At 43.1% G+C, this 23,796-nt stretch overlaps 1 protein-coding gene across 1 annotated transcript in view; it reads right to left on the bottom strand.

The window, feature by feature from the left end:
- ift80 (intraflagellar transport 80 homolog (Chlamydomonas)) overlaps positions 1-23,084 on the bottom strand; it is a 114,698-nt gene extending 91,614 nt beyond the window's left edge. Inside the window, exons 1-6 of the mRNA XM_061878111.1 lie at positions 22,829-23,084; positions 22,669-22,724; positions 18,925-19,148; positions 14,174-14,284; positions 14,038-14,106; positions 6,560-6,669 (exon numbers count right to left, since the gene is read on the bottom strand). Coding sequence (XP_061734095.1) covers positions 6,560-6,669; positions 14,038-14,106; positions 14,174-14,284; positions 18,925-19,148; positions 22,669-22,703 — 549 coding nt within the window. The 5' untranslated portion in view covers positions 22,704-22,724; positions 22,829-23,084. The remainder of the gene's footprint in view (positions 1-6,559; positions 6,670-14,037; positions 14,107-14,173; positions 14,285-18,924; positions 19,149-22,668; positions 22,725-22,828) is intronic.
- Positions 23,085-23,796: the final 712 nt, after the last annotated feature.

Raw genomic sequence — 23,796 nt, 5'->3', positions numbered from 1 at the left:
AGAGACAGAGACAGCTCAGTAACCCTGCCAAGATACGAGTCTTCAACACCATTCTTGCAAAAAGTGCACACAAAAATTATTTTATGTTGCTTGTATTCCGTGATGGGACATCTTCCAAAAGTGAAAACCAGTGGTGGTCATAAGTTGACCTTATCCCAATAAACATCCGTACAGTATTTTAACTTAAAATTGTTTTATTGTGAGGCATTAGAAGCCACAAAATGCAAGGGTCCATCAGACCCACAAACGCTGGCTGAGTAACAACAATATGAACGTTGCATAAAACATTTCTCTGCCAGTTTCTGCATCCCACAGGGATTCTTCTTTTGTGTTTCTGCACCAGGTTGCGACACTGTTTGTCAATGCTGTCTGCTCTCATTTTCTCGCACATTTGACCCTCTGATGTTCTGTGTACCTACACTCTGTCCTCCTCCTGTTTAAGCCTGCTCTGTGTGTGTGTGTGTGTGTGTGTGTGTTACACAGAACATCATTTTCACCCTTTCTAATATCCCCGGGTCCAGTGGACCCGGAAATCTCATCTTATCAACACTGTCTGGGCCTGCTGTGTGTGTGTGTGTGTGTGTGTGTGTGTGTGTGTGTGTGTGTGTGTGTGTGTGTGTGTGTGTGTGTGTGTGTGTGTGTGTGTGTGTGTGTGTGTGTGTGTGTGTGTGTGTGTGTGTGTGCGGTACACAGAACATCAATTTCTACCCTTCAATTAGCCCCGGGTCCAGTGGACCCAGACATCTCAATTTATCAACACTGCTCTCATTTTCTTGCACATTTGACCCTCTGATGTTCTGTATACCTACACTCTGTCCTCCTCCTGTCTATGCCTACTGTGTGTGTGTGTGTGTGTGTGTGTGTGTGTGTTAGCCCCGGGTCCAGCGGACCCGGACATCTCATCTTATCAACACTGTCTGGGCCTGCTGTGTGCGTGTGTGCGTGTGTGTGTGTGTGTGTGTGTGTGTGTGTGTGTGTGTGTGTGTGTGTGTGTGTTGGTGCGGTACACAGATCATCAATTTTCTACCCTTCTATTAGCCCCGGGTCCAGTGGACCCGGACATCTAATCTTATCAACACTGTTTGGGCCTGCTGTGTGCATGCGTGTGCGTGTGTGTGTGTGGTGGTGCGGTACACAGAACATCAATTTCTACCCTTCTATTAGCCCTGGGTCCAGTGGACCCAGACATCTCAATTTATCAACACTGCTCTCATTTTCTCGCACATTTGACCCTTTGATGTTCTGTGTACCTACACTCTGTCCTCCTCCTGTCTATGCCTGCTGTGTGTGTGTGTGTGTGTGTGTGTGTGTGTGTGTGTGTGTGTGTGTGTGTGTGTGTGTGTGTGTGTGTGTGTGTGTGTTGGCCCCGGGTCCAGTGGACCCGGACATCTCATCTTATCAACACTGTCTGGGCCTGCTGTGTGCGTGTGTGTGTGTGTGTCTGTGTGTGTGTGTGTGTGTGTGTGTGTGTGTGTGTGTGTGTGTGTGTGTGTGTGTGTGTGTGTGTGTGTGTTGGTGCGGTACACAGATCATCAATTTCTACCCTTCTATTAGCCCCGGGTCCAGTGGACCCGGACATCTAATCTTATCAACACTGTTTGGGCCTGCTGTGTGCATGCGTGTGCGTGTGTGTGTGTGTGGTGGTGCGGTACACAGAACATCAATTTCTACCCTTCTATTAGCCCTGGGTCCAGTGGACCCAGACATCTCAATTTATCAACACTGCTCTCATTTTCTCGCACATTTGACCCTTTGATGTTCTGTGTACCTACACTCTGTCCTCTTCCTGTCTAGGCCTGCTGTGTGTGTGGGTGGGTGCATGTGATAAACAGAACATCAATTTCCACACTCCTACTAGCCCCAGGTCCAGTGGACCCAGACATCTTGTATGTAATAGAAATGTGTAGGAGGGGTGTATGGTGTGTGGTCATTAAGTATGTATTCTGATAGATGTTCTTCACAGAAAATGAGCCAAAGTAACTGAGTCTTAGTTTGAAAAATTTATTAATTATATCATTTTTTTTTAATAAAAAAATGAAAACGGGTCCCACAGACCCGAACACCGCACAAAGGGTAAAGTTGGGGTCCGCGTTAATGAATTCATGGTAATTATGGTAATCACGTGTCCTAGGTTTGACCCAAAAACCTAGATTGTCCTGTTATTAGCTGCATTACCCATCCTCATCTGAAAAAGTAAGAAGTCCCGGTTAACTTTTGTGCTTTGTGGCAATGTGTCTACCACAACCGTAGCAAGTGTCCGTTCGTGTGTGCAAAGAACTTTGAAGACAGCGGTTTTACCCTTAACTAAATTGAATGGCGGCGTCAGTCCCTACTATTTATGGCAATGGTGGAGACAATGAAGCGGTAAATCAAACCATAGCTTGACAATTTCAAATGATATGTTAGCGAAGTTACACTGCAAATTAAGCGGACTGCATGTTTCTTTACAAATATAAAGAGGCTATGTATAATGCTATATTGCGGGGATGTACATAATTATTTAACAATACATAGCCTGTGTAACTATAGCTTTATAGCACTGGAAGGCATTTCAAGAGGACGCTACTAAACAAACCTTTGAGATGTGTTTATTTCCAGCCTCACTTCTGATTTTACATCCTCTTCACTTTCCTCTTGCTTCGGGTCTGACATTGGCTCCGATGTACGTTGGATGCTAAATTCCTTAGCTGTTGCCATTTCTAATAAAAAGTTGCTTAGAGTTATAATTTATTAGCATGCCTTGAAATCGGATTCCGGTGGAACAGTGTGGTTGTGTGTCGTGGAACTGTGGACCAGCTCTATACTCTGGGCAGGGTCCTTGCGGGTGGATGGGAGTTTGCCCAACCAGTCTACATGTGCTTTGTGGACTTGGAGAAGGCATTGGACCGTGTCCCTTGGGAAGTCCTGTGGGGAGTGCTCAGAGAGTATGGGGTATCGGACAATCTGATTGTGCCGGTCCGCTCTCTGTATGATCAGTGCCAGAGCTCGGTCCGCATTTCCGGCAGTAAGTCGGACCCGTTTCCAGTGAGGGTTGTTCAAACTTTTATGGACAGAATTTCTAGGCGCAGTCAGGGCGTTGAGGGGATCCGGTCTGATGGCTGCAGGATTAGGTCTTGGCTTTTTGCATATGATGTGGTCCTGATGGCTTCATCTGGCCAGGATCTTCAGCTCTCACTGGATAGATCCGCAGCCGAGTGTGAAGCGACTGGGATGAAAATCAGCACCTCCAAGTCCGAGTCTATGGTTCTGACCCGGGAAAGGGTGGAGTACCATCTCCAAGTTGGGGAGGAGATCTTGCCCCAAGTGGAGGAGTTCAAGTACCTCAGAGTCTTGCTCATGAGTGAGGGAAGAGTGGATGGTGAGATCGACAGGCGGATCGGTGCGGCATCTTCAGTAATGCGGACGCTGTATCGATCCGTTGTGGTGAAGAAGGAGCTGATCCGGAAGGAAAAGCTCTCAATTTTCCGGTCGATCCACGTTCCCATCCTCACCTATGGTCATGAGCTTTGGGTTATGACCGAAAGGACAAGAACACGGGTAAATGAGCTATCTCCGCGGGGTGGCGGCTCTCTCCCTTAGAGATAGGGTGAGAAGCTCTGCCATCCGGGAAGGAGTTCAAGGTAAAGCTGCTGTTCCTCCACATGGAGAGGAGCCGGATGAGGTGGTTCGGGCATCTGGTCAGGATGCCACCCAAACGCCTCCCTAGGGAAGTATTTTGGGCAAGTCCGACCGGTAGGAGGCCACGGGGAAGACCCAGGACACGATAGGAAGAGTAAGTCTCCCGGCTGACCTGGGAACACCTCGGGATCCCCGGGAAGAGCTGGACTGGAATGAATGCAATGAACTGGAATCCAGTGTGCTGTGGGTCCAATTTTAGTGAATCACAACTGATCCTTCATCCATCCATTTTCTACCGCTTATTCCCTTTTAGGGTCGCGGGGGGCGCTGGCGCCTATCTCAGCTACAATCGGGCGGAAGGCGGGGTACACCCTGGACAAGTCGCCACCTCATCGCAGGGCCAACATAAATTAATCAAATCTTTAATGGACATGTGGAAGTAAACAATGTGAGAAAGAACATTTTACATCAATCGATCGAGGAATATAGATATCTGGTCAGGACACTCCTCAATCTTTTGCCTTTGCCTTCATTGTCCATTCCTTTTTGGTGACTCTATGTACTCTGGACCTAGACGTTGAGTCCTTGACATACATGGCGGACAATAACTGATACAGTCTGCTTTGCCAGTCCAAACGCATTTGTGGTTTCCCGTAGTCTTCGTTCGTTGGCCAGGTAATGCAAAGCACACGACGCCTTTTTTATCACATCCATGGGAGCCCGCATTCTCGTCGTCTCTCCTTTGACATATGGACAAAGTTTGAGATGTGTTGTATCCCAAATAGCTGCAATTGCGCATTTCCTTCTATTATGGTATTCATGTGTGATTTCCACAAGCATCTGTACATGTAGAAGAAGGAGAAACATGTGCATGTCTGGATGACTCGCCTCCATCTTTCCAGTGGTTAGCTCAGAGTTACGAAACCTCTTGTTTTAAAGCTGGCTGTGGCGAGTTCTGTCTGACGTCACTTCCTCTTTGAACTCGCTTCGTAAACGATCGGTGAGTCCATACAAAGTTAAGAGCCAGAGATTCAAGAAATACCCGATGCACTTACCCATTTCAAATAAATTATCCAAGGAGGGGAATCTTCAACAATAGGTTAGTGTGGCTGACACCGGGTTTAGGCTAAATAATTATTTGTTTAAGGAGTTATGCAACTTAATGTAGACATGAATTGATTAACATGGACCTTGACCTAAACAAGTTGAAAAACTTATTGGGGTGTTACCATTTAGTGGTCAATTGTACGGAATATGTTCTGTACTGTGCATTCTACTAATAAAAGTTTCAATCAATCAATCAATCAAATTGCCTCAGTCATTGTCCAGGAGCAAGGTCCGTAGGGGTTCATTTGCATCTAAAAAGACAGCCCCTAAACATCTCGTTTTTGAGAGAGAGTAAGAAAGTGGCTTGAAGATGGGTCTGTAAGGCAAAATTTACGCAAGATTCTGCAACATACAGGTTATGTAGACCACGGAAAAAAATGCAAATGTAATTTTGACTGTACATGCACTGTAGATGAATAATGTATTTATTTTATTCACATGTGAATAATGCTGTATAATAGACTATTTATATTATTCACATGTGAATAATGCTGTATAATGGACTGTATTTATATTATTCACATGTGAATAATGCTGTATAATAGACTGTATTTATATTTATCACATGTGAATAATGCTGTATAATAGACTGTATTTATATTATTCACATGTGAATAATGCTGTATAATAGACTGTATTTATATTTATCACATGTGAATAATGCTGTATAATAGACTATATTATTCACATGTGAATAATGCTGTATAATAGACTGTATTTATATTATTCACATGTGAATAATGCTGTATAATAGACTATATTATTCACATGTGAATAATGCTGTATAATAGACTGTATTTATATTATTCACATGTGAATAATGCTGTATAATAGACTATATTATTCACATGTGAATAATGCTGTATAATAGACTGTATTTATATTATTCACATGTGAATAATGCTGTATAATAGACTGTATTTATATTATTCGCATGTGAATAATGCTGTATAATAGACTGTATTTATATTATTCGCATGTGAATAATGCTGTATAATAGACTATTTATATTATTCACATGTAAAAAAATACACAAGTGTCTATTGTACTTTCTATCGCAGGGGTCGGGAAACTTTTTGGCTGAGAGAGCCAAAAAGCCAAATATTTTAAAATATATTTCCGTAAGAGCCATATATTTTTTTAACACTGAACACAACTAAAAACGTGCATTTTTAAGTAAGACCAACATTTTTAGAGTATAATAGGTCTCTTATTCTTTGTAATAATGTTATCGAGCTAACTGTGGAGGGGGCGTAGCCTGCGGGCCTGCAGCGAACTAGGGTGTGCCAGGACCGGCCTCGAAATCAGCAAAGGTGCGTAAGTGGCCCACCTGGGCCATGTTATCTAATCACCTGTCACTCTGTTATAAGCAGCAGCTAGGAGGAGAGACGGGGTTGGGGCTGGAGCCAGAGCGCGAGCGAGAAAAAAAGAGAAAAATACAATTGCAACTGAGACTTATTGAAAAATAAAACAATATTGTAACCCTGAAACAGGCTTTCATGTCGGTGCTTGGTGGTCTGAAGAACCCCCAGGAGGGCAAGCCCCACACTAACCAATAATAAATAAATAACTTCTTACCATAAACGCAACTTCTTGAACAGTTGTGGTAGAAAACGGACGGTTGGATTAAAAATGGATGAGAATGTTTTATATTTTGAACATTATTTTTAACACTGTGATTACAAGTGGAATTATTCATTACTTATCATGTTCAGCAATGTCAGCTCAGATTTATCCGAGAGCCAGATGCAGCCATAGTTTCCCTACCCCTGTTCTATAGTATTCTATTCTATTGTAAGTTCCTCAACATGTTCCATAAATGGAGTTAGTGTACCTGTATGACTTTAACGCTGGGTTGCAGAGGTTTAATGACCAGGTGTCGACCTGATGTGTAGAGGATCCTCTCAGAGTCTGGGCCCCAGGCCACTGAATATACAGGAGACGCTGGAAGAAACACAGAATTGTAAGGACTTGGAGTATTTTCAACACCACACATGTAACTATGTGGATTGGTTCGTAGTGTACGTATACATTTCTTATGTACTGATTTCACTAATCAACAACCCTTCCTCTCAGAAAGTATCACATTGCCTCAAGACTTCTTCACCTCGCCATTCAGTTTTCTAGAAGGCGTACCAGCTGCAAAGAGATGCGAGTGTGTGTGAGCGTGTTTACCAGTTAGGGTTTGAGGATATAGTAACATGTGCAGCGTGGGCTGACATCTAACCTCGCTCCAGGTGCGTGTGGCTTCTCACAAATGCCAACCTGATCTAAAAAATTGTCAAAAGGCAAAGAGGAGCTTTGACAAGTTCCTTCTTCTTGCATGTTTTAAACATCTCCTCGTCACGTGCCGGGTTGAAGGAAATGGGTCAGGGCAAACACCAGGATGTACTTTTAGACCTCCACCCCAGATCACACCTCAATCCAACCCACTTCTCCAAAGTGGGCTGGCTCAGGGTGGAGGACAGAGTCAAACAACTTGCACTGAGCCTAGTCTATAAAATCCGCTACACCTCCTTGATCCCGAAGTACATGTCAAACTACTTCCTTAACGTAAATGACCGCCATAACCACAACACCAGGGGGAGCTCCACAAACCACATTAAACCCAGATTTCGATCTAACAAAGGTCTTAACTCATTCTCTTTCTATGCCACATCAATGTGGAATGCACTCCCAACAGGTATAAAAGTAAGTGCATCTCTATATTCCTTCAAAACAACACCTCCAGGCAACTTCAACACTTTACTAATACCCTCCTCCATTCACATCCCATCTCCCCGGATTATAAACAACTCAAATGTACTTCTAATGTATATACTTGCTCTTATGCTATCTGAACTCACTATGTTCTCTGCTGGCTGTACATATCCTACTAAATAAGACCTACACTGTTTCAATGTTGATGCAATTGTTGATGACTGAAGTTCTGATATCAACCAAAGCTCCTCATCCCACCCCCCGGATTGTAAATAATGTAAATAATTCAATGTAAATACTATGGTAATTAACTTGTGTGATGACTGTATTATGTTGATAGTATATATATTTGTACCATGAATTGATTAACGTGGACCCCGACTTAAACAAGTTGAAAAACTTATCCGGGTGTTACCATTTAGTGGTCAATTGTACGGAATATGTACTGAACTGTGCAATCTACTAATAAAAGTATCAATCAATCAATCAACCACAGCAGATCTGAGAGCCACATGGATGTGCTATGCAGCAGTGCTACTCTATCCAGGTGTTTTAAACACTGTTCAGCATCCCACTACCCAGCATAACTTTCTTCCAAAACTCTTAAAAATATTCCAATATAGCGGATCTAATTGGGCCATTTCCCTTCGCCATGTTCTCTCATTCAACAAGAGCTTGCCATACACATCCAAAAAGCTGCTAAGTTATCTGTAATTAGGAGTGTATTCCTCCAGAAGTACTTCATGACGCATTTGAACACCTAAATACAGGATTGGAGGACTACCAATCAATGTTTACTTATATAGCCCTAAATCACCAGTGTCTCAAAGGGCTGCACAAGCCACAACGACATCGACTAAATCAGCAAGTGTTGCGCTCAGGCCCGCGTTAACCTAAAGAGGCCCCGGGGTTGGGGATTTTTTTTTGTTTACATTCAGGAGCGTTAGCTCCCTCTTAGCAGTTAGCTATTGTAACCCTGGGCAATTATTTTAGAGAGAGAAATGTGTCCGGGGGCCGGTATATCTATTTGTAGGAACACTAATACAAAACCTCACAATAATGTCTGATTAAATGCTAAAAACGACAGACAGACCGCCTTAAAAAACATAATGGAATTTTACATTTTTCTATGAAGGATAAAACACTGAATATTGACAAAACATGAAAGTCAGACGCCCTTTCGATCGACATATTTTACAATCAAGTGAAACGCAACAAAAATGCAACAAACAGTGAAATATGAACGCAAAGGGTACAAAATAAACCCACCTCCAATCTGATACATCTGATATATCACTAAGCCTTAGAGCAGGGGTCGGGAACCTTTTTGGCTGACAGAGCCATGAAAGCCAAATATTTCAAAATGTATTTCCATGAGAGCCATATAATATTTTTTTAACACTGAATACCGTATTTCCTTGAATTGCCGCCGGGTATATAGTATGCGCCTGCCTAGAATTACTGCCGGGTCAAACTCGTTTTGCAAAATATTATTATTATTAGCGCATGTCTTGAATTTCCGCCGAGTCTAACTCGTTTCGCCAAATAATTAGCATATGCCTAGAATTTCCGCCGGGTCAAACTCGTCAAGTCACGAGTGACACTTCACCTGTAATCATTTTCAAAATGGAGGAGGCTGATTTCAATCATTTGAAATCGCATAAAGGGAAGAAGATTAGGAGCTATTCAGTAGGATTTAAGGTCCAAGCTATTGAATATGCTAAAAAGAACAGTAAGCAGCTATGTTTTATTAATATACCGTAGCTGCGTGTGTCAAACATAAGTCACAAAATGACTCCCGCCTCCTGGTGGTAGAGGGCGCTAGTGATCCTTCTTGCGACTACTCGGCTGCAGAAGAAGTGACAACAAGCAGCAAGAGTGAGCAGCGATTCTTTATTTTTTCCTCTCGCTTGCACTTTTAACATGGAGGATTACATATTTAAAATAAAACTGTTTTCTAAACTGGACTTTCAATCGAAGCAGGAGGTAATAAAGGAAGATCTTCATTTTAGTCTCACCTTCATTTAAGTCTCACCTTGAAACTCATCTGTACACTCTAGCCTTTAAATAGACCTCCTTTTTAGACCAGTTGATCTGCCGCTTCTTTTCTTTCTCCTATGTCCCCCCCTCCCTTGTGGAGGGGGTCCGGTCCGATGACCATGGATGAAGTACTGGCTGTCCAGAGTCGAGACCCAGGATGGACCGCTCGTCGGGACCCAGGATGGACCGCTCGCCTGTATCGGTTGGGGACATCTCTACGCTGCTGATCCGCCTCCGCTTGAGATGGTTTCCTGTGGATGGGACTCTGGCTGCTGTCTTGGATCCGCTTGAACTGAACTCTCGCGGCTGTGTTGGAGCCACTATGGATTGAACTTTCACAGTATCATGTTAGACCCGCTCGACATCCATTGCTTTCGGTCCCCTAGAGGGGGGGGGTTGCCCACATCTGAGGTCCTGTCCAAGGTTTCTCATAGTCAGCATTGTCACTGGCGTCCCACTGGATGTGAATTCTCCCTGCCCACTGGGTGTGAGTTTTCCTTGCCCTTTTGTGGGTTCCTCCGAGGATGTTGTAGTCGTAATGATTTGTGCAGTCCTTTGAGACATTTGTGATTTGGGGTTATATAAATAAACATTGATTGATTGATCCAGACAGAGAGACTTTCAAAACTGAAGAAAGATAAGGAAGACTTCTATAAACAAGTTATCGATGCTTTTGATCAGAAGGAGCTGGCATGGACTTCATTTATAAGTAAAGGTAAGACCATAATAACGATTTTTTTTTTTAAATTAAATGTGCTTTTCATGATGGTATTCGTACATCACACTCAAATTTATAAGCGCAGGCCTAAATTTACCGCATGCCTTTGGTAAACGCCGGAGTGAGAAGAGGTTATAAACAAATTAGCGCCCCGGCGGCAATTCAAGGAAATACGGTACAACTCAATGCGTGCATTTTTAAGTAAGACCAACATTTTTAGAGTATACCGGTAATAAGTCTCTTATTCTTTTTAATAACATTGTTATTCTAAAGTTAACCAATAATAAATATATTGCTTCTTACCATTAATGTGACATATTGGATCTTGCGATAGAAAACGGATGGTTGGATTAAAATGCATGAGAATGTTTTAAAATTTGAACCTTATTTTTAACACTGTGATTACCATCGGAATTATTCATTACTTATCGTGTTAAGCAATGTCAGCTAAGATTTATCTGAGAGCCAGATTCAGTCATAAAAAGAGCCACATCTGGCTCTAGAGCCATAGGTTCCCTACCCCATCTTTAGAACTTTGTTGTGAAAATCTCCTTCCGCGTCTGTGGAAACGCTTCCCGCCCACACTGCTTGGTGCTTCATCTGAGCTGCTGTGACTTACATTACCATGGCAACTAATTAGATGACCGTAGTAACTAGTATATCACCAATAAGTGCAGATTCCAAGAATTTAAATACTTAGTATAGTTGAAGACTTACGGTCGGTAGAAAACATCACTTCACATCATAATGGCAGCTACACTTTCCATCTTAAAAATCGAAAAAAAATATTTGGGAATGTCCGGCGGGCTAGATTGAGAAGCTCAACGGGCCGCATGTGGCCCCTGAGCCTTAAAGGCCTACTGAAAGCCACTACTAGCGACCACGCAGTCTGATAGTTTATATATCAATGATGAAATATTAACATTGCAACACATGCCAATACGGCCGCTTTAGTTTACTAAATTACAATTTTAAATTTCCCGCGGAGTTTCTTATTGAAAACGTTGCGGAATGATGACGCGTATGATGACGTTATTGGTTGGAGGGGACATATTAGCCCAGGAACACTTACGGCTAAAAGTTGTCTCTTTTCATCGCATAATTACACAGTAATTTGGACATCTGTGTTGCTGAATCTTTTGCAATTTGTTCAATTAATAATGGATACGTCAAAGAAGAATGCTGTTGGTGGAAAGCGGTGGATTGCAGCTGCCTTTTCCACCAAGACACAGCCGGTGTTTCTTTGTTTGTTGTGAAGCTTTAACACAGAGCGGTCTAACACGAACATGTTTCTCGACGTCAACCAGCATGTTTTTGGATGGGAAAATTGTGATATTAAGTCGGCTCTTGCCGGAGACATCAGTGGATTACGGGACCTCCTCCTGCAGCAGCTGTCAAGAAAGGCAGCTGTGAGCTTGACTCCTCCATGGCTTCCATCGCAGCAGCCCGACTTTGAGGTATGACTTTACAATCTCACTAAAACACTATTAAATCAATAAGCAGATAAGGGATCTTCCAGAATGATCCTAGTAAATGTGTCTAATTACTTCGGAAACGCTCACACTGCTGCCGCCCGAAGCTGTCGGGTTTTTTTTGTGCTTCACTCTAACTTTCCTTATCCACAAATCTTTCATCCTCGCTCAAATTAATGGGGAAATCGTCGCTTTCTCAGTCCGAATAGCTCTTGCTGTTTGAGGCTATGATTATAAACAATGTGAGGATGTGAGGAGCCCTCACAACGGTGACGTCACGCGCACATCGTCTGCTACTTCCGGTACAGGCAAGGCTTTTTTTTATTAGCGACCAAAAGTTGCGAACTTTATCGTGGATGTTCTCTACTAAATCCTTTCAGCAAAAATATGGCAATATCGCAAAATGATCAAGTATGACACATAGAATGGACCTGCTATCCCCGTTTAAATAAGAACATCTCATTTCAGTAGGACCTTTAACTTGCCCAGGTCTGTCCTACGGTGTGTCGCGAAGCATGGTACTTGTAAGAAACAATTTATTTGTCCCCATGGAGACGAGGATTAGTGATTTAGTAGGGTATATAACACTGTGGAAGGACGTTAGCCTCTTGCAGAGCGACGCTTTTGTGCTTACAGCGTCACCTACCGGTAAAAGTTCGAGATGCCACCTCAGTAGAAGCATTTAAGTCTCACCTTAAAACTCATTTGTATACTCTAGCCTTTAAATAGACTCCCTTTTTAGACCAGTTGATCTGCCGTTTCTTTTCTTTTTCTCCTATGTCCCACTCTCCCTTGTAGAGGGGGTTCGGTCCGATCCGGTTGCCATGTACTGCTTGCCTGAGTATCGGCTGGGGACATCTCTGCGCTGCTGATCCGCCTCCGCTTGGGATGGTTTCCTGCTGGCTCCGCTGTGAACGGGACTCTCGCTGCTGTGTTGGATCCGCTTTGGACTGGACTCCCGCGACTGTGTTGGATCCATAATGGATTGAACTTTCACAGTATCATGTTAGACCCGCTCGACATCCATTGCTTTCCTCCTCTCCAAGGTTCTCATAGTCATCATTGTCACCGACGTCCCACTGGGTGTGAGTTTTCCTTGCCCTTATGTGGGCCTACCGAGGATGTCGTAGTGGTTTGTGCAGCCCTTTGAGACACTAGTGATTTAGGGCTATATAAGTAAACATTGATTGATTGATTGATTGACTTAAACAAGTTGAAAAACCTATTGGGGTGTTACCATTTAGGGGTCAATTGTACTTATTTTTTTGTCTGGTTTTGTATTTGTTTTGTATCAGTCCGTGAGTTGTATGTTATTATTATTATTTTTTTGTTCGGTTAGTACTGCATGAAGTTTTGCACTTGTGTTTTTCTTGTGTGTTATTTGTTTGTTTTCATTACATTTGGATGTATTTCTTGGTTTGTATGATATCCATGAAGTAAGAATACGTATTATGTTGAAGGGGGCAGGAAAATATAAGATTTTTCTTCATCCTGCTCCTTCTCAGGCATTGGTGTGTAAAAGTAAAATTGTATAATTAAATAAAATGTAAAAAAAAATAGAAGCAGCTCACTGGTAAGTGCTGCTATTTGAGCTATTTTTAGAACAGGCCAGCGGGCGACTCATCTGGTCCTTACGGGCGTTGGTGACCCCCTGCTATACAATGTGCTTCCGTCAGCAGCCATTCCTTTACCATTTGTAGTAAAGGAATGGCTAAATCAGGCTTGAAGGTTTTAGAATGGCCTTCCCAAAGTCCTGACTTAAACGTGTGGACAATGCTGAAGAAACAAGTCCATGTCAGAAAAGCAACACATGTAGCTCAACTGCACCAATTTTGTGGTCAAAACCTCAAGCAGAAGCTTGTGGATGGCTACCAAAAGCGCCTTATTGCAGTAAAACTTGCCAAGGGACATGTAAGCAAATATTAACATTGCTGTACGTATACTTTTGAGCCTCACATTTTCAGTAGAGCCATAATAAATTCATAAAAGAAGCAAACTTCATGAATGCTTTTTGTGAGCAACAAGTATGTGCTCCAATCACTACATCACAAAAAAATGAAAGTTGGAAAGTCAAGACAGCCATGACATGATGTCCTTTACAAGTGTATGTAAACTTTTGACCGTATGTGATAACCATGATGTTTTTTATTTCGTGGTCTGCAATACGGATGTTAGTGTTTTTTTGTTGTATTTTATCTTCAATCTACACATACTAGTGAGCAATATGTAATATTTATTACTATTTTTGGGGTTTTTCATTACGCTTTACTTGTGTTAGTGTGTGTAAAAACCTGCACGGCAACAACCTCATTTCCCCATTGTGGGATGAATAAAAAGTCTATCCTGACTTCTTATTACACTTTAAAAATGATCTGATCTTACCTTGGGTGGCCAGTGTTGAACGCAGCATTCCACTTTTGGACCAGTTCTTGATCTGCCCATCTTCTCCAGCTAAGTGTACAGAATCGTTTTTTTTTAACGTATCCACCTGGCTACTTTTGTGGCATTCCCTGCGTACCTGTGACAAGGGCAGTCCCATCATGGTTCCATCGGCCGGCTAAAACGGCTCCTTTGTGAGCTTCGACGCTCTTCTCGATGCGCCCTGTCTTGGAGGCGAGGTGGAACTTCCCTGCAAAGACACAAAAAAAGAGGCCTGTGTTCAGACTGGTACATAAAATCCTACATTTTTAATTCAGTAAAAACACACTTTGAAGCAGGTTGATGTTCTCGGAACTGAATAATAGTCAAAGCTTCCCTGCAAAAAGTGAAATGTAAGTAAGATGAAATATCTCAAATAAGGGTGATAGTTGCTTATTTTCTGTCTGATAAGATCATTCTTCTCGCTAAGCAGATTTTGTTAGAGTCTTTTACTTGTTTTAAGTGTTTTGGTCCTAAATGATCTCAGTAAGATATTACAGATATTGAGTAAAACATGCTTGAAAGTAGAATATCAAGTGTTGCAAAGCTGTGTCATCAACACTCACAAGTATAAAACTACTTTTTTAAAGTGTAATCGTTTCTTATTTAAAGCATGAAAAAAAAACTCATGATTTTAACACAATGGTGTCACATAATTTAAACAGATGACAGCCAAATGGACTTTGCTGTTTTATTTTCAATGAAACAATAGAAAAGATGTACTCATATAGTAGTACAGTTGCCACACTACAGTTAATATTTAAACATTTGACATTCCAAACAATTTTGAATAGAAATAGTTCATGCACATTCAGATAAATTCTTCAAAATGACAATTAAAAAAAAATTGGCCTGGGACGGGCTGTAAATATATACATCTATATATATATATATATATATATTATATATTAGGGCTGCGAATCTTGGGGTGTCCCACGATTCCATCCAATATCGATTTTTTTTTTTTCAATTCAACACGATTCTCGATTCAAAAACGATTTTTTCCCGATTCAAAAGGATTCTGTATTCATTCAATACATAGATTTCAGCAGGATCCACCCCAGTCTGCTGACATGCTAGCAGAGTAGTACATTTTTTAAAAAGCATTTATAATAGTAAAGGACAATGTTTTACCAACTGATTGCAATAATGTAAATTTGTTTTGACTATTAAACGAACCAAAAATATCGGGGCCTATACCGAGATGCATTGGACACAGTGTGTTGTCAAGATTATGAGATGCGATGCAAGTGTAAGCCACTGTGACACTATTGTTTTTTTATTTTTTTTTTATAAATGTCTAATGATAATGTCAATGAGGGATTTTTAATCACTGCTATGCTGAAATTATAACTAATATTGATACTGTTGTGGAATATATTTGTGTTAAGCCCACGCACGGAGAATAATGTTATTTCCGCCGGTGCATGTCTTTGGAGGTGGGAGGGGCCTATTCCCAGGTGCATGTCTTTGGAGGTGGGAGGGGCCTATTCCCAGGTGCATGTCTTTAGAAGAGGGAGGGGCCTATCACCAGGTGCATGTCTTTAGCGGTGGGAGGGGCCTTTCTCTAGGTGCAATTATTTGGAGGTGGGAGTGGCCTATCCCCAGGTGCATGCCTTTGGAGGTGGGAGGGACTTACCTCCAGGTGTGTGTCTTTAGAGGTGGGAGGGGCCTATCCCGAGGTGCATGCCTTTGGAGGTGGGCGGGGCCTATCCTCAGGGGAATGCCTTTGAAGGTGGGACGGGCCTATACCCAGGTGCATGTCTATGGAGGTGGGAGGGGCTTATCCCCAGTTGCATGTCTTTGGAGGTAGGACGGGCATATCCCCAGGTGCATGTCTTTGGAGGTGGGAGGGGCCTATCCTCAGGTGCATGCCTTTGGAGGTGGGAGGGGCTTACCCCCAGGTGCATATCTTAGGAGATGGGAGGGGCCTATCCCCAGGGCCATGTCTTTAGAGTTGGGAGGGGCCTATCCCCAGGTGCGTGTCTTTGGAGGTGGGAGGGGCCTATCCCCAGGGGCATGCCTTTGAAGGTGGGACGGGCATATCCCCAGGTGCATGTCTTTTGAGGTGGGAGGGGCCTATCCCCAGTTGCATGTCTTTGGAGGTAGGAGGGGCATATCACCAGGTGCATGTCTTTAGAGGTGGGAGGAGCTATCCCCAGGTGTATACCTTTAGAGGTGGGAGGGGCCTATCCCCAGGTGCATGTTTTAGAAGGTGGGAGGGGCCTATCCCCAGTTGCATGTCTTTGGAGGTGGGAGGAGCTTATCTCCAGGTGCATGTTTTAGGAGGTGGGAGGAAGCCGGATTACCCGGAGGGAACCCACAAAAGCCACGGGGAGAACATGCAAACTCCACGCAGAAAGATCCCGAGCCCGGGATTGAACTCAGGACTACTCAGGACCTTCGTATTGTGAGGCACATGCACTAACCCCTGTACCACCGTGCTGCCCCTAGTTCAAAACTCGGGAGACTAATTCCTAAAAACACTACAGTGCTCCTGTTGTAAGTCGGAGCTTAAACCACTGTAAGAATATTAGCAGATCCTTGCATTGACATTTTAACCTTGCCAGCAAACATAAAACTGGGTTCCAAACTTGTCATTTCCATAACTGAGGCGTTAATCTAACTTCTCTCCTTTTTGGAAGTTCCAATTTTGTTTTGTATTATGATTTAAGTAGCCAAGGTCCAACCATCGATGTTTCCTCCAACAGCTATTGTGTTGGGTTTCTCCAAAGTATGCTTGTAAAAATTCAAAAGGAGGGATTGGTAACAAAGTCAGAAAGAAAAAGAAAGCTGCTGACATTTCATTTACTTATTAGCCAGACTGCCAGAGAAAATTGCTGTATCAGTTTTGGGGGAGTTGCACTTTTATGCAAGCCTACACTGCTATTAGTATTCTGACCACATACTATATTGCCTGACATCAAAAATGCATCGCCATGCTGTGTGTTTGTTTCTGATGCAGAATTAGGAGAGACTGTGCTGTCCAACGCCTTTTACAGTGGGATCCCACCCAGCAGTCTACATTTAAACACAGGAAATCCCTTTGTCACTTCTCATAAGTGCATATTTATAATGAATATTTCATCATCCAGCACATATTCCCTTTTGTATTGATTCATTGTATGTTATGAAATACTATTGTACCATTATTATAACAATTTGGCAATATGTTACTTTTCAATACTGTGCTGAAACTGATAAAAAAACAAAAAACGACCCAAAAGCAGTGAAGTTGTCACGTTGTGTAAATGGTAAATAAAAAGAGAATACAATGAATTACGAATCCTTTAGATCTTATATTCAATCGAATAGACTGCAAAGACAAGATATTTCATGTTCGTAAGCTCATTTAGAATTTGTTGCCTGCGACATGTTTAAAAAAAGCTGGCACAAGTGGCAAAAACGACTGAGAACGTTGAGAAATGCTCATCAGACACTTATTTTTAACCACCCACAGGTGAACAGGCTAATTGGGAATGGGTGGTTGCCATGATTGGGTATAAAAACATTCACAAACAAAGGACGGGGCGAGGGTCACCACTTTGTCGACAAATGCCCGGGCAAATTGTTTAAGAACAACATTTCTCAACCAGGAATGTAGGGTATTCACCATCTATGGTCCGTAATATCATCAAAAGCTTCAGAGAATCTGGAGAAATCACTCCACGTAAGCGGCATGGCCGGAAACCAACATTGAATGACCGTGACCTTTGATCCCTCAGACGGCACTGCATCAAAAACCGACATTGGCGTGTAAAGGATATCACCACATGGGCTCAGGAAAACTTCAGAAAACCACTGTCAGTAACTATATAGTCCGTCGCTACATCTGTAATTGCAAGTTAAAACTCGACTACGCAAAGCCACAGCCATTTATCAACAACACCCAGAAACGCCGCCGGCTTTGCTGGGCCCGAGCTCATCTGAGATGGACTGATGCAAAGTGGAAAAGGGGTTCTGTGGTCTGACGAGTTCACGTTTCAAATTGTTTTTGGAAAACTGTGGACGTCGTTTCCTCCGGACCAAAGAGGAAAAGAACCATCCGGTCTGTTCTAGGCGCAGAATAGAAAAGGCAGCATGTGTGTTGGTATGGGGGTGTATTAGTGGCCAAGGCATGGGTAACTTACACATCTGTGAAGGCATCATTAATGCTAAAATTTACATACAGCTTTTGGAGCAGCATATGTTGGCATTATTTTTCATGGACGCCCCTGCTTATTTCAGCAAGACCATGCCAAGCCACATTCTGTACGTGTTACAACAGCGTGGCTTCATAGTAAAAGAGTGCGGGTAATAGACAGGCCTGTCTGAAAATGTGTGGCGCATTATGAAGCCTAAAATAGCACAACAGAGACCCCGGACTGTTGAACAACTTACGCCGTACATCAAGCAAGAATGGGACAGTGTTGTTTAAAGGAAAGGCCATGTAACACACTGGTAAAAATGACCCTGTGACAACTTTTTTGAAACATGTTGCAGGCATTAAGTTCCAAATGAGCTAATATTTGCAAAAAATAACAACATTTACCAGTTCAAACGTTAAGAATCTTGTCTTTGCAGTCTATTCAATTGAATATAAGTTGAAAAGGATTTGCAAATCATTGTATTCTGTTTTTATTTACCATTTACACAACGCGCCAACTTCACGGCTTTTGGGTTTAGTAAAAACAATGTACACATTCTTAAGCAAAAACTGAGAATAGTGAAAAAGAGTGGTCAGGAGATCCAGGGTTCAAACGTCTCTGCAAAAACGCAATGTGGCTTTTCTCTGGATTCTCAATCTCTCGGCACATCACCAAAACATGCAAGTTAGGATTATTGGAAACGGATCGATAAATAAAGACTTACCGTCAGTGCTGGTTAGCACAAAAACCTCGGCCGAAGTCTGCTTTTTACCACCGACAGTCTTAGGGAACCAGTGCAGGTCAATCGGGAAGAAGCCTTCTGGTAATCTGACGACGAGGCTGGTCTCGCTGGTCAGAAGGTTCCACCTGAGGATCTGGTGGTCGTCACTGCAGGAGTACAACTCATCAGCTGTGGTCCAGCCAATGCAGCTCACAAGCTCCCTATGTGAGCTAGTATTAAGGAGAATGGTCAAATCCCATTAGGTGAGCAGGTTTACCTTTCTAAAACGACCACACCCCAGTACAGAGGGAAACTTGCATCAATAAACACATGCTATATATACAAACCCCGTTTCCATATGAGTTGGGAAATTGTGTTTGATGTAAATATAAACAGAATACAATGATTTGCAAATCCTTTTCAACCCATATTCAGTTGAATATGCTACAAAGACAACATATTTGATGTTCAAACTCATAAACATTTTTTTTTTTGTGCAAATAATCAATACCTTTAGAATTTGATGCCAGCAACACGTACCAAAGAAGTAGGGACAAGTGGCAATAAATACTGATAGAGTTGAGGAATGCTCACCACTTATTTGGAACATCCCACAGGTGTGCAGGCTAATTGGGAACAGGTGGGTGACATGATTGGGTATAAAAATAGCTTCCCAAAAAATGCTCAGTCTTTCACAAGAAAGGATGGGGCGAGGTACACCCCTTTGTCCACAACAGCGTGAGCAAATAGTCAAACAGTTTAAGAACAACGTTTCTCAAAGTGCAATTGCAAGACATTTAGGGATTTCAACATCTACGCTCCATAATATCATCAAAAGGTTCAGAGAATCCGGAGAAATCACTCCACGTAAGCGGCATGGCCGGAAACCAACATTGAATGATCGTGACCTTCGAACCCTCCGACGGCACTGTATCAAAAACCGACATCAATCTCTAAGGGATATCACCACATGAGCTCAGGAACACTTCAGAAAACCACTATCACTAAATACAGTTCGTCGCTACATCTGTAAGTGCAAGTTAAAGCTCTACTATGCAAAGCGAAAGCCATTTATCAACAACATCCAGAAACGCTGCCGGCTTCTCTGGGCCCGAAATCATCTAAAATGTACTGATGCAAAGTGGAAAAGTGTTCTGTGGTCTGACGAGTTCACATTTCAAATTGTGTTTGGAAATATTCGACATCGTGTCATCCGGACCAAAGGGGAAGCGAACCAAAGTTCAAAAGCCAGCCTCTGTGATGGTATGGGGGTGCATTAGTGCCCAAGGCATGGGTAACTTACACATCTTTGAAGGCACCATTAATGCTGAAAGGTACATACAGGTTTTGGAACAACATATGCTGCCATCTTAGCGCCGTCTTTTACATGGACGCCCCTGCTTATTTCAGTAAAACAATGCCAAGCCACATTCAGCACGTGTTACAACAATGTGGCTTTGTAAAAAAACAGTGCCGGTACTTTCCTAGGCCGCCTGCAGTCCAGACCTGTCTCCTATCGAAAATGTGTGGCGCATTATGAAGCGTTAAATACGACAGCGGAGACCCTGGACTGTTGAACGACTGAAGCTCTACATAAAACAAGAATGGGAAAGAATTCCACTTTCAAAGCTTCAACAATTAGTTTCCTCAGTTCCCAAACGTTTATTGAGTGTTGTTAAAAGAAAAGGTGATGTAACACAGTGGTGAACATGCCCTTTCCCAACTACTTTGGCACATGTTGCAGCCATGAAATTTTAAGTTAATTATTATTTGCAAACATTGAACATCAAATATGTTGTCTTTGTAGTGCATTCAATTGAATATGGGTTGAAAAGGATTTGCAAATCATTGTATTCCCTTTATATTTACATCTAACACAATTTCCCAACTCATATGTAAATGGGGTTTGTAGTTTCAAGCATGTTTTACTCAATATAGGTCATAACATCTCAGCAACAAGCTGAGACTTTTATTAGTAGATTGCACAGAACAGTACGTATTCCGTACATCCATCCATCCATCTATTTTCTACCGCTTATTCACATTCACACACTAGGGCCGTACAATTGACCACTAAATGGTAACACCCCAATAAGTTGTTCAACTTGTTTAAGTCGGGGTCCACGTTAATCAATTCATAGCTGTAATATCTTACTGAGAACATTTAGGGCCATCCATCCATCCATTTCCAACCCCTTTGGGGTCGCGGGGGGTGCTGAAGCCTATCTCAGCTGCATTCGGGTGGAAGGCGAGGTACACCCCGGACAAGTCGCCACCTCATCACAGGGCCAACACAGATAGACAGACAACATTCACACTCACATTCACACACTAGGGACCATTTAGTGTTGCCAATCAACCTATCCCCAGGTGCATGTCTTTGGAGGTGGGAGGGGCCTAAAAAAAAATAATGGTTTGAATTGGTCCAGGTTATAGGGGACTGTTATTACTGACGGACAGTGTGACAGCAGCCATCCACATAAGAAAACCCTCGTCTCCGTGGAAACGTTTCTGTTGCTTTCACCCATTTGCTGCTTTTCCACTAATGCAGGGGTAGGCAACCCAGAACATTGAAAGAGCCATTTTGGAGCCGAATAAATATTGTCTCTGTCCGAAGCCGGCATATCAAGGTGGCGACTGCAAAATAACATCTCGCGGGCCGCAATTGAGACCGAGTCTGAGACCCCTGGTTCAAATAAAATACCCTTAATTTTTGTATTTATTTACTTGGCTTTCAACACTGACTTTTTGCAGTGTATAGGGCAGGTCTATTCAACTGGCAACCAGAGGGCCAAATTTGGACCATGAATGACCCATACTGGCCCCCCGAGACTAGTTCAAAACGTTTTCTACTGCATGTCCCTTTTGGGGTAGCGGGCGGTGCTGGAGCCTATCTCAGCTGCATTCGGGCGGAAGGCGGAGTACACCTTGGACAAGTCGCCACCTCATCGCAGGGCTAACACAGATAGACAACATTCACACTCACATTCTCACACTCGGGCCAACTTATTCCCAGGTGCATGTCTTTGGAGGTGGGAGGGGCCTATCCCCAGGTGCATGAATATGGAGGTGGGAGGGGCCTATCCCCAGATGCAGGAATTTGCAGGTGTGGGGGGCCTATTCCCAGGAGCATGCCTTTGGAGGTGGGCGGGGCCTATCCCCAGGTGCATGTCTTTGGAGGTGGGAGGGGCCTATCCCCAGGTGCATCTCTTTGGAGGTGGGAGGGGCCTATCCCCAGATGCATGAATTTGCAGGTGGGAGGGGCCTATTCCCAGGTGCATGTCTTTGGAGGTGGGAGGGAGCCGGAGTACCCGGAGAGAACACACGCAGTCACGGGAAGAACATGCAAACTCCACACAGAAAGATCCTGAGCCCGGGATTGAACCCAGGACTACTCAGGACTTTCATATTGTGAGGCAGACGCACTAACCCTTCTCCCACCGTGCTGCCCATTTAGGACCAAAACACTTAAAACAAGTAAAAGACTCTAACATAAAATCTGCTACGTGAGAAGAATGATGTTATCAGACAGAAAATAAGCAAATATCCGCCATATTTGACATATTTCATCTTACTTAGATTTCACTTTTTGCAGTGTCTTTTTAGCAAGCCTCTTAAACCCCTGGTGTATGAAGTTAAAAACACATAATTATGTCCTGCGGTGGACAACAAAATGGTAAGAAGTAAACATTCAATCGTCCATTTCCTACCGCTTGTCCAGACATAAACAAAAGGCAAAGGATATGTTTGGGCTCCTTCAGCAGGGACGTTTTCAATCGCATTGTGGAAAATGCCGCGGACTCCTGTGAAAAGAAACAATTAGGCCGGCATGTTTAGAGTCAGCGTGATGATGTGAGAAGAAAAGGAGTCGAAAAAGAGAAGAGTTGTTATGTGGTTGCTACGTTACCTGCCTGTGTGGCGAGTGCTTGTCTTCGTGCTATGACGCTATGCTAACCGCACCGCGCCCTTCCCATTTAAAATGCTCATCGTCTTTACCGTTGGAAATAAATAGAGGAGTGGCGGTTAATTCCCCCCCGAGCCGTTGAATAAGTCTGCTTGGTGTGTTCTTTACACTGACAGGCCAAGTTTGCAATGGCAGCTACGCGCTGTCGCCATTTCAGTCTGGGGTCACGTGATTCAATGGCAGTTCCCGCGAGAGTTGCGAGCCAGCTCCCTGACAACGGACACTTTGAAATAGGAAGACGTTGAATCGTTATAAAAAGGGACAAGCGGTAGAAATGGATGGATGGATGGCGCCCATTTTTTGCTGTAAAAAAAAAAATTGGGAATGATCCACTTGACACTCCTTTTAACCCAGACCTGGGCAAATGAAGCCCATTATCAATCAATCAATGTTTACTTATATAGCCCTAAATCACTAGTGTCTCAAAGGGCTGCACAAACCACTGCGACATCCTCGGTAGGCCCACATAAGGGCAAGGAAAACTCACACCCAGTGGGACGTCGGTAACAATGATGACTATGAGAACCTTGGAGAGGAGGAAAGCAATGGATGTCGAGCGGGTCTAAGATGTTACTGTGAAAGTTCAATCCATAATGGATCCAACACAGTCGCCAGAGTCCAGTCCAAAGCGGATCCAACACAGCAGCGAGAGTCCCGTTCACAGCGGAGCCAGCAGGAAACCATCCCAAGCGGAGGCGGATCAGCAGCGCAGAGATGTCCCCAGCCGATACACAGGCAAGCAGTAAATGGCCACCGGATCGGACCGGACCCCCTCCACAAGGGAGAGTGGGACATAGGAGAAAAAGAAAAGAAACGGCAGTAGACTTTTCAATCTGGACCGCCGGGCATTCCCAAATGTCATTTATTTACATCTTTAAGATGTAAAGTGTGCCTGCCAATATGATGTAAAC

The sequence above is a fragment of the Nerophis ophidion genome, linkage group LG18 (genome assembly GCF_033978795.1).
Source record: "Nerophis ophidion isolate RoL-2023_Sa linkage group LG18, RoL_Noph_v1.0, whole genome shotgun sequence".
NCBI lineage: Eukaryota > Metazoa > Chordata > Actinopteri > Syngnathiformes > Syngnathidae > Nerophis > Nerophis ophidion.
Note: the sequence above shows the minus strand (reverse complement) of the source record. Positions and strands in the feature narration are given on the sequence as shown.